The 12,284-nt window shown below is 44.7% G+C and overlaps 1 protein-coding gene across 1 annotated transcript in view; it reads right to left on the minus strand.

Moving 5' to 3' along the window:
* cry-dash (cryptochrome DASH) overlaps positions 1-12,284 on the minus strand; it is a 48,956-nt gene that overhangs the window by 35,832 nt on the left and 840 nt on the right. Inside the window, exons 2-4 of the mRNA XM_055882220.1 lie at positions 6,932-7,104; positions 3,560-3,653; positions 614-744 (exon numbers count right to left, since the gene is read on the minus strand). Coding sequence (XP_055738195.1) covers positions 614-744; positions 3,560-3,653; positions 6,932-7,104 — 398 coding nt within the window. The remainder of the gene's footprint in view (positions 1-613; positions 745-3,559; positions 3,654-6,931; positions 7,105-12,284) is intronic.

Below are 12,284 nucleotides of genomic sequence, written 5' to 3' on the forward strand. Positions count from 1 at the left end.
AGACAGTGAGAGCCTGACTTCATATTGTAGTGATTATCCAGACAGTGAGAGCCTGACTTCATATTGTAGTGATTATCCAGACAGTGAGAGCCTGACTTCATATTGTAGTGATTATCCAGACAGCGAGAGCCTGACTTCATATTGTAGTGATTATCCAGCCAGCGAGAGCCTGACTTCATATTGTAGTGATTATCCAGACAGTGAGAGCCTGACTTCATATTGTAGTGATTATCCAGACAGTGAGAGCCTGACTTCATATTGTAGTGATTATCCAGACAGTGAGAGCCTGACTTCATATTGTAGTGATTATCCAGGCAGCGAGAGCCTGACTTCATATTGTAGTGATTATCCAGACAGTGAGAGCCTGACTTCATATTGTAGTGATTATCCAGACAGTGAGAGCCTGACTTCATATTGTAGTGATTATCCAGCCAGTGAGAGCCTGACTTCATATTGTAGTGATTATCCAGCCAGCGAGAGCCTGACTTCATATTGTAGTGATTATCCAGACAGTGAGAGCTTGCTCTGAGCAGCCCAATCTCAGAGGACTACTTTCTCTGTCACATGAATAAAATCAAATGAACTTGATCTCGACCCCGTGTTCTTCTCTCACCTGGATAGGTGGTTGAAAGGAAGGTCGTCTCGGTGGTACAGTGTCGACCCCCAGCAGGTGTGAACTTTAACCTTCATCTGAGAACAAATATCCCTCACTCCTCTCTCCACCTGCTGGTCCTCTGGCACCACCTACAGGAGTGGATAACAAAACACAATACAGGTGACGAGGGTGCATCGATGTGGACAGAAGGAGTGAGTTATGATTCTGAATGGGTCGCTAGCAACAATGACATGAAACTGCCATGTGAGGAATCGTAAGTGACTCGTTTCAGCTACTTCCATCTTGTTGTACAGCACACTGTATTACTTGTACAACTAATATAAGGACAGGACATGACACGGGAGTAGAAATTAAAGTGGGCATTGTTCAATGCTGCTTCACAGGAAGAACATTCCAAGCATTTCAACGTAGGTAAGCAAGGGGGGGTTACAGGTGCCCTAAAGGGACAAAACTAGAATATCAATACACAACATTTACATTACATTTTAGTCATTTAGCAGACGCTCTTATCCAGAGCGACTTACAGTAGAGTGCATACATTTTATTACATTTTTACATACTGAGACAAGGATATCCCTACCGGCCAAACCCTCCCTACCCCGGACGACGCTATGCCAATTGTGCGTCGCCCCACGGACCTCCCGGTTGCGGCCGGCTGCGACAGAGCCTGGGCGTGAACCCAGAGACTCTGGTGGCGCAGCTAGCACTGCGATGCAGTGCCCTAGACCACTGCGCCACCCGGGAGGTCACAACACATCTTGTTCTTGATACCATGACTTGTTTTGAGGTGTTTCGACTAAGATCTATGCTAATATGGCTAAAATTCTCTAGCTAGCAAACCAACAACCTTAATTAATAATGAATGAGAGACAATAAGTACTCATTGTGCAAAATGTGTTGGAGACTAAATTTAGTTCACATCTTGTCAACAATCTAAGCCAACCTTGTCTGCTTTGCCCCACAGTTGGGCACTCGCCAGATTTGTTGGTAAACTATCAACCCATGTATACACACACTATCTGATTTAATTTAACCACGTTAGTCTCATCGAGACAAAAATACACATTTTAAGGAGAGACCTGGACTACTAAGGTGGAGAGATATATAAATATATATAGGCTGATAGAGTGACGGGAGATATAGATAAAGCATGATAGAGATATAGGCTGATGGGAGATATAGATATAGGATGATAGAGATAAACCAAAATTGGACACCTGCTCATTCAAGGGTTTTCCTTTATTTTTACTATTTTCTACATTGCAGAATAATAGTGAAGACATCACAACTATGAAATAACAAATCAAAATATATTTTATATTTGCGATTCTTCAAGTAGCCACCCTTTGCCTTGATGACAGCTTTGCAAACTCTTGGCATTCTCTCAACCAGCTTCATGCGATAGTTACTTGGAATGCATTTCAATTAACAGGTGTGCTTTCTTAAAGTTGATTTGTGGAATTTATTTTCTTAATGTGTTTGAGCCAATCAGTTGTGTTGTGACAAGGTAGGGTTGGTATATAGAAGATAAGTCCATATTATGGCAAGAACAGCTCAAATAAGTAAAGAGTAACGACAGTCCATCATTACTTTAAGACATGAAGGTCAGTCAATACGCAATATTTCGAGTGCAGAGCAATGGACATTAGACTGGTGGAAATCTGTCCTTTGGTCTGATGAGTCAGAATGTGAGATTCTTGGTTCCAACCGCCGTGTCTTTGTGAGACGCAGAGTAGGTGAACAGATGATCTCCACATGTGTGGTTCCCACCGTGAAGCATGGAGGAGGAGGTGTGATGGTGTGGTTCCCACCGTGAAGCATGGAGGAGGAGGTGTGATGGTGTGTGGTTCCCACCGTGAAGCATGGAGGAGGAGGTGTGATGGTGTGGTTCCCACCGTGAAGCATGGAAGAGGAGGTGTGATGGTGTGGTTCCCACCGTGAAGCATGGAGGAGGTGTGATGGTGTGGTTCCCACCGTGAAGCATGGAGGAGGAGGTGTGATGGTGTGGTTCCCACCGTGAAGCATGGAAGAGGAGGTGTGATGGTGTGGTTCCCACCGTGAAGCATGGAGGAGGAGGTGTGATGGTGTGGTTCCCACCGTGAAGCATGGAGGAGGAGGTGTGATGGTGTGGTTCCCACCGTGAAGCATGGAAGAGGAGGTGTGATGGTGTGGGGGAGCTTTGCTGGTGACACGGGCTGTGATTTATTTATAATTCAAGGCACACTTAACCAGCATGGCTACCACAGCATTCTGCAGCGATACGCCATCCCATCTGGTTTGGGCTTAGTCGGACTATCATTTGTTTTTCAACAGGACAATGACCCAACACACCTCCAGGCTGTGTAAGGGCTATTTGACCAAGAAGGAGAGTGATGGAGTGCTGCATCAGATGACCTGGCCTCCACAATCACCTGACCTCAACCCAATTGAGATGGTTTGGGATGAGTTGGACTGCAGAGTGAAGTAAAAGCAGCCAACAAGTGCTCAGCATGAGGGAACTGCTTCAAGACTGTTGGAAAAGCATTCCAGGTGACTACCTCATGAAGCTGGTTGACAGAATGCCAAGACTGTGCAAAGCTGTCAAAGGGTGGCAACTTTGAAGAATCTCAAATATGTTTACCACATGATTCCATATGTGTTATTTCATAGTTTTGATAGTATAGCCCCCCCAGGTAGTATAGCCCCTGTCCTCTACACTAAAATGTAGAAAATAGTAAAAATAAAGAAAAACCCTTAAATGAGTAGGTGTGTCCAAACATTTGATTGGTACTGTATACAATGAACAAAAATATAAACGCAACAATTTCATTTCATAAGGAAATCAGTCAATTTAAATAAATGTATTAGATACTGTATCTATAGTGGTGAGTAAGATACATATATTGATAGATATGATGTTGCTACAGCGTGATAAATAAGAGAGTTAATATGTTGTGTACTAACCTCTTCATGGAAGGCCACAGCGCTAACAGAACCTAGCTGCTTAATGAGATCACCAACCACCTCCTCTGGTCTGCCCCGTCTCACCACCAGGGTGCTGGAAGAGGAAAACATTAATGAGATCACCAACCACCTCCTCTGGTCTGCCCCGTCTCACCACCAGGGTGCTGGAAGAGGAAAACATTAATGAGATCACCAACCACCTCCTCTGGTCTGCCCCGTCTCACCACCAGGGTGCTGGAAGAGGAAAACACCAAAAACATACAGTGGCCCCACTTTCAGAGCAAGCTGCATCCTGGGTAGTGGATTAGTCATATCTCTCTCTCTCGTAGAAACAGAATGGGATGACGGCTCTGTTAATGTACACAATAGCAACTTTTATGATATAACTTTTATATAACTGTTAATGTAAATAGTAACTTTTATGATATAACTTTTATATAACTGTTAAGGTAAATAGTAACTTTATTTGTATGGCGCTTTTCAAAACAAGTAACAAAGTGCTTCACATCATAAAATAAATGCTCATTTGAATCCATACATTAAAATAATCTTTATAAAAAAATGTGTCTTCAACAGGGATACAAAAAGAAGCACTGAACCGGCGAGCCTGATCTCTGGCAGACCACCCCAAGAAAACCTGGAGAAGACAAGTGTGTCCTGAACCAGCCATTGTTATTTTCACTATATATAATAAAGAGCTGGAGAGCTTAGGACAGGGCCTATACTACCCGCTATAGGACAGGGGGCTTTACTACCCGCTATAGGACAGGGGCTATACTACCCGCTATAGGACAGGGGCTATACTACCCGCTATAGGACAGGGGCTATACTACCCGCTATAGGACAGGGGCTATACTACCCGCTATAGGACAGGGGCTATACTACCCGCTATAGGACAGGGGCTATACTACCCGCTATAGGACAGGGGCTATACTACCCGCTATAGGACAGGGGCTATACTACCCGCTATAGGACAGGGGCTATACTACCCGCTATAGGACAGGGGCTATACTACCCGCTATAGGACAGGGGCTATACTACCCGCTATAGGACAGGGGCTATACTACCCGCTATAGGACAGGGGCTATACTACCCGCTATAGGACAGGGGCTATACTACCCGCTATAGGACAGGGGCTATACTACCCGCTATAGGACAGGGGCTATACTACCCGCTATAGGACAGGGGCTATACTACCCGCTATAGGACAGGGGCTATACTACCCGCTATAGGACAGGGGCTATACTACCCGCTATAGGACAGGGGCTATACTACCCGCTATAGGACAGGGGCTATACTACCCGCTATAGGACAGGGGCTATACTACCCGCTATAGGACAGGGTCCATACTACCCGCTATAGGACAGGGGCCATACTACCCGCTATAGGACAGGGGCCATACTACCCGCTATAGGACAGGGGCTTAATGTGGACAGGGGCCATACTACCCGCTATAGGACAGGGGCTTAATGTGGACAGGGGCTATACTACCCGCTATAGGTTAGGACAGGGGCCATACTACCCGCTATAGGACAGGGGCCATACTACCCGCTATAGGACAGGGGCCATACTACCCGCTATAGGACAGGGGCCATACTACCCGCTATAGGACAGGGGCCATACTACCCGCTATAGGACAGGGGCCATACTACCCGCTATAGGACAGGGGCCATACTACCCGCTATAGGACAGGGGCCATACTACCCGCTATAGGACAGGGGCCATACTACCCGCTATAGGACAGGGGCCATACTACCCGCTATAGGACAGGGGCCATACTACCCGCTATAGGACAGGGGCCATACTACCCGCTATAGGACAGGGGCCATACTACCCGCTATAGGACAGGGGCTATACTACCCGCTATAGGACAGGGGCTTAATGTGGACAGGGGCTATACTACCCGCTATAGGTTAGGACAGGGGCCATACTACCCGCTATAGGACAGGAGCCATACTACCCGCTATAGGACAGGGGCCATACTACCCGCTATAGGACAGGGGCCATACTACCCGCTATAGGACAGGGGCCATACTACCCCCTATAGGACAGGGGCCATACTACCCGCTATAGGACAGGGGCCATACTACCCGCTATAGGACAGGGGCCATACTACCCGCTATAGGACAGGGGCCATACTACCCGCTATAGGACAGGGGCCATACTACCCGCTATAGGACAGGGGCCATACTACCCGCTATAGGACAGGGGCCATACTACCCGCTATAGGACAGGGGCCATACTACCCGCTATAGGACAGGGGCCATACTACCCGCTATAGGACAGGGGCCATACTTCCCGCTATAGGACAGGGGCCATACTACCCGCTATAGGACAGGGGCCATACTACCCGCTATAGGACAGGGGCCATACTACCCGCTATAGGACAGGGGCCATACTACCCGCTATAGGACAGGGGCCATACTACCCGCTATAGGACAGGGGCCATACTACCCGCTATAGGACAGGGGCCATACTACCCGCTATAGGACAGGGGCCATACTACCCGCTATAGGACAGGGGCCATACTACCCGCTATAGGACAGGGGCCATACTACCCGCTATAGGACAGGGGCCATACTACCCGCTATAGGACAGGGGCTATACTACCCGCTGTAGGACAGGGGCTATACTACCCGCTATAGGACAGGGGCTATACTACCCGCTATAGGACAGGGGCTATACTACCCGCTGTAGGACAGGGGCTATACTACCCGCTATAGGACAGGGGCTATACTACCTGCTGTAGGACAGGGGCTATACTACTACTACTAACTTGTGGTTATGGTGTGGTACAGTATGGTTGTGGTGTGGTACAGTATGGTTGTGGTGTGGTACATTATGGTTATGGTGTGGTACAGTATGGTTATGGTGTGGTACAGTATGGTTATGGTGTGGTACAGTATGGTTGTGGTGTGGTACAGTATGGTTGTGGTGTGGTACAGTATGGTTGTGGTGTGGTACAGTATGGTTGTGGTGTGGTACAGTATGGTTGTGGTGTGGTACATTATGGTTGTGGTGTGGTACATTATGGTTGTGGTGTGGTACAGTATGGTTGTGGTGTGGTACAGTATGGTTATGGTGTGGTACAGTATGGTTATGGTGTGGTACAGTATGGTTGTGGTGTGGTACAGTATGGTTATGGTGTGGTACAGTATGGTTATGGTGTGGTACAGTATGGTTGTGGTGTGGTACAGTATGGTTATGGTGTGGTACAGTATGGTTATGGTGTGGTACAGTATGGTTGTGGTGTGGTACATTATGGTTGTGGTGTGGTACAGTATGGTTGTGGTGTGGTACAGTATGGTTATGGTGTGGTACAGTATGGTTATGGTGTGGTACAGTGTATATGACGAGAGCAGCTCCTCTCACCTGCCTCTCTGTATCAAACTGGTCCTGAGGTCCTGGATGCTGTCCAGTAGGAAGCGCAGGCGGAAGGGGCCGGTACGGGGCAGGTTGTAGTTGGCTGTCCCCAGGTAATGACCAGGTTCGAAACAGTACAGGGGAACGATGTGTTCAGCATTCCTCTGGGCCCAGTGAAACACCTGCATAACACAGGGGTTACAATAGAGGGCCCAGTGAAACAGCTGCATAACACAGGGGTTACAATAGAGGGCCCAGTGAAACAGCTGCATAACACAGGGGTTACAATAGAGGGCCCAGTGAAACAGCTGCATAACACAGGGGTTACAATAGAGGGCCCAGTGAAACAGCTGCATAACACAGGGGTTACAATAGAGGGCCCAGTGAAACAGCTGGATAACACAGGGGTTACAATAGAGGGCCCAGTGAAACAGCTGGATAACACAGGGGTTACAATAGAGGGCCCAGTGAAACAGCTGGATAACACAGGGGTTACAATAGAGGGCCCAGTGAAACAGCTGCATAACACAGGGGTTACAATAGAGGGCCCAGTGAAACAGCTGGATAACACAGGGGTTACAATAGAGGGCCCAGTGAAACAGCTGGATAACACAGGGGTTACAATAGAGGGCCCAGTGAAACAGCTGGATAACACAGGGGTTACAATAGAGGGCCCAGTGAAACAGCTGGATAACACAGGGGTTACAATAGAGGGCCCAGTGAAACAGCTGCATAACACAGGGGTTACAATAGAGGGCCCAGTGAAACAGCTGCATAACACAGGGGTTACAATAGAGGGCCCAGTGAAACAGCTGCATAACACAGGGGTTACAATAGAGGGCCCAGTGAAACAGCTGCATAACACAGGGGTTACAATAGAGGGCCCAGTGAAACAGCTGCATAACACAGGGGTTACAATAGAGGGCCCAGTGAAACAGCTGCATAACACAGGGGTTACAATAGAGGGCCCAGTGAAACAGCTGCATAACACAGGGGTTACAATAGAGGGCCCAGTGAAACAGCTGCATAACACAGGGGTTACAATAGAGGGCCCAGTGAAACAGCTGGATAACATTTAATATTTATTCCACAGATAGAGGGCCCAGTGAAACAGCTGGATAACATTTAATATTTTTTCCACAGATAGAGGGCCCAGTGAAACAGCTGGATAACATTTAATATTTTTTCCACAGATAGAGGGCGCTCTACGAGCTGCTCATTGAACATCATTCAGCCTGTAAATCACGATGAGTGAGTGGGCATGGTGGTTTGCCGGCGAGTGGCTTGCCACAGCCAACGACAGCGGATTTTAAAAAGTAAATAATCACAAGTACACTTCACCAAGCAAGCAGCCCTGTCTTCGTCACATGCTCACTTAATTATCTTTAGCTGGCTAGCTAACCAGCAATATAAACATCCCTTTTTTCAGGAACCTGTCTTTGGAAGATAATTCGTAAAAATCCAAATAACTTCACAGATCTTCATTGTAAAGGGTTTAAACACTGTTTCCCATGCTTGTTCAATGAACCATAAACAATTAATGAACATGCACCTGTGGAACGGTCGTTAAGACACTAACAGCTTACAGACGGTAGGCAATTAAGGTCACAGTTACGAAAACTTAGGACACTAGAGGCCTTTCTACTGACTCTGAAATATACCAAAAGAAAGATGCCTAGGGTCCCTGCTCATCTGCGTGAACGTGCCTTAGGCATGCTGCAAGGAGCCATGAGTTAGTAGAAATAAATTACTAATAATTTGGCCCTTGGATGGCCCTTGGATGTACACAGAGCTACCATTAAAGATATGCATGTCAATCTCTCCTGGCTCAAAGTGGAGGAGAGATTGACTTCATCACTACTTGTATTTGTAAGAGGTATTGACATGTTGAATTCACTGAGATGTCTGTTTGAACTACTGGCACACAGCTCAGACACCCATGCATACCCCACAAGACATGCCACCAGAGGTCTCTTCATGGTCACCATGTCCAGAACAGACTATGGGAGGCGCACAGTACTAAATAGAGCCATGACTACATGGAACTCTATTCCACATCAGGTAACTGATGCAAGCCGTGGAATCGGGTTTAAAAAAACAGATAAAAATACACCTTATGGATCAGCGGGGACTGTGAAGCAACACAAACATAGGCACAGACACATGCATACAAACCCACGTACATATAGATTTTGTGTTGTCGATATGGGGTAGTACAGTAGTGGCCCGAGGGCACACACTTAAATGTGTTGTGATGATGTCATCGCTGCTTGTGCTGCTACCGGGTGCAGTTGGTTCTTATTATACCTCGGTGCTGCCGAGTCCCCAATAACCAGATGTTCCGGTTTTCAGGGGAAATGGTCCGTGCTATCCGGTATCCTTGGGACATCCCTACCCCATTGAAGTCTACATTTTAAAATGGTAAAGATCCCAGATAGCACTGACCAATAGGAAAGAGGGCCTGTGACAGGACTTCCTCTTTCGGACTTTACACCTAAGATCGTATACTATGAAGATGGGATAAAACTGCTTCTCCAATAGAAATCCCCGATCACACTTGTAGGCGTTGTCTCATGGCGACGTTGGCTAGCGAAGCTCATGTACAGAAACACGTCATCGAACCGCGGTCTCGTGCCAAACTCCTTCGATATAAAGTTGTTTTTGATGAAAATGAAAACGTGTCAGTTTGTCACTTTCACGAGGTTGGAGTAATAACACGTTCACTTATATACTTATATACTATATACTTATAACATGTTCAACTACTTAAAATATTAGAATCTAGGCCTTTAGATTAAGAAAATGTACTAAAAAATAATTTCTCATTTCTTCTCCATGTACTTCTCCAACCCTGGCCTGTTTTGCAAGCTTTCCCAGAAGACTCACGTTGTTAACTTCTACTTGGTACTCATCCCGGATCCGGGAGCACCCTCATCAGTAAAAAAGCTGACTAGCATAGCCTAGCATAGCGCCACAAGTAAATACTAGCATCTAAATATCATGAAATCACAAGTCCAAGACACCAGATGAAAGATACACATCTTGTGAATCCAGCCATCATTTCTGATTTTTAAAATGTTTTACAGGGAAAACACAATATGTAAATCTATTAGCTAACCACGATCGCAAAAGAATCAACTTTTTTTTCCACAATTTTTTTTACTGCATAGGTAGCTATCACAAATTCGACAAAATAAAGATATAAATATAAAGATCTAAATATATAGGATATATAAAGATATAAAGATATAAATATATAAAGATATAGTCACTAACCAAGAAACAACTTCATCAGATGACAGTGTTATAACAGATTTATTGTATAGCATATGTTTTGTTAGAAAAATGTGCATATTTCAGGTATAAATCATAGTTTACCATTGCAGCCACCATCACAACTCTCACCAAAGCAACTAGAATAACTACAGAAACCAACGTGAAATACCTAAATACTCATCATAAAACATTTATGAAAAATACACAGTGTACAGCAAATGACAGACAAACATCTTGTGAATCCAGACAATATTTCAGATTTTTTAAGTGTTTTACAGCGAAAACACAATATAGCATTATATTAGCTTACTACAATAGCCTACCACACAGCCCCATTCATTCAACATAACGTTAGCGATAGCGAATAAACCAGCAAAAGATATTAATTTTTGCACTAACCTTCTCAAACTTCATCAGATGACAGTCCTATAACATCATATTACACAATACATATATGGTTTGTTCGAAAAGGTGCATATTTAGCGGCACAAATCGTGGTTTTACAATGTGAATAGTAGCCAAACTGCAAACAAAATGTCGGGAGAAATCTTGGAGCGGCACCTAATCTAATCAGTAACTAATCATAAACTTGACTAAAAAAATACAGGTTGGACAGCAAATTAAAGATACACTAGTTCTTAATGCAACCGCTGTGTTAGATTTTTAAAATTAACGTTACTACGACATACAGCTTACGTTATAGCGAGACCGCGCCGAAATTAATGGCGGAATATTAGTCTAAACATTTGACAGAAATACGAATTAACATCATAAATTGTTCCTACTATTTGATGAGCTTCCATCAGAATCTTTTACAAGTTGTCCTTTGTCCAGAATAATCGTTGTTTGGTTGTAGAATGTCATCTTCATCTGTGGAATTAGCTAACGAAGCTAGCCATGAGGCACATAAGTGGCCAACCCACCATAACGCCAAACAAAGAAAATATCGAAAATCGCATTAAACTGATATAAACTGATATAACTCGGTTTAAAATAACTACATTATGATGTTTTTAACACATATATCAAATTAAATCAGAGCCGGAGATATCTAACTTATAAAACGAAAGCTTTTCAGAGCGCAATGGAGAGGTCCTTCTTGCGTCAGGTCAAACCATGAAAAGACCAGTCCTTCCGTTTCAACAGGTCTTGTTCGGCCTCAGATCTAGCTAGACACCCCATTCCAATTCTCACTGCCTACTGACATCTAGGGGAAGGCGTATGCAGTGCATGTCGACCGATAGATTACATGCAAATTAATAAACTGACCCTGGAACAGAGCCCTCGATTTCAGATTTTTCAGTTCCTGACAGGAAGTTTGCTGCAAAATGAGTTATGTTTTACTCACAGATATAATTCAAACGGTTTTAGAAACTAGAGAGTGTTTTCTATCCAATAGTAATAATAATATGCATATTGTACGAGTAAGAATTGAGTACGAGGCAGTTTAATTTGGGAACGATTTTTTACAAAGTGAAAACAGCGCCCCCATATTGAGAAATTAAGCCTCTGGGTTTAGAAACTCTGTGGCAAAACTCCATCCGAACAACTCCTCCACGTTTACTGGTTGAAGAGCGCAGCAGAGAACCTCCCCTGACATTTCTTCTTCAAGACTAGTGTGTAGTAGGGTGATCTACGTGCAGTCCAAACACACACAGAAAAGACACACTCTTCAGCCCTCAAATGAAGTGGACACTTCTGATAACGTAACATAACGTCTGACGGATGTACACTTGCAGGGCGAGGGAGGAAGGATTGTTTTTAAATGGACCGCCCCTGGCCGGAAATTCTTTACTTGTTCATCCCTCGATGATTGTGTTTTCAGCCACCCTGGGTGCTTTATATATGCTCTAGTCAATTATGATTGCATGTCTACTTACATTAAATATATAATGATTAATATACGCCTACTGTATGATAGCTAGCAAATTAATTAGATAAATAACAGCCTGCCTAGCTGGAACTTCTGAAGGAGGAAAATGTGTTACAAGAAGTGTTTGTGCCTTCAAATGCATTAGCAGCATAATTTCTAACTTATTTACATTCGTTTTTACTTACACTTGTATGTTGACTTCTCCATTGATTT

Source organism: Salvelinus fontinalis, chromosome 25, assembly GCF_029448725.1.
Source record: "Salvelinus fontinalis isolate EN_2023a chromosome 25, ASM2944872v1, whole genome shotgun sequence".
NCBI lineage: Eukaryota > Metazoa > Chordata > Actinopteri > Salmoniformes > Salmonidae > Salvelinus > Salvelinus fontinalis.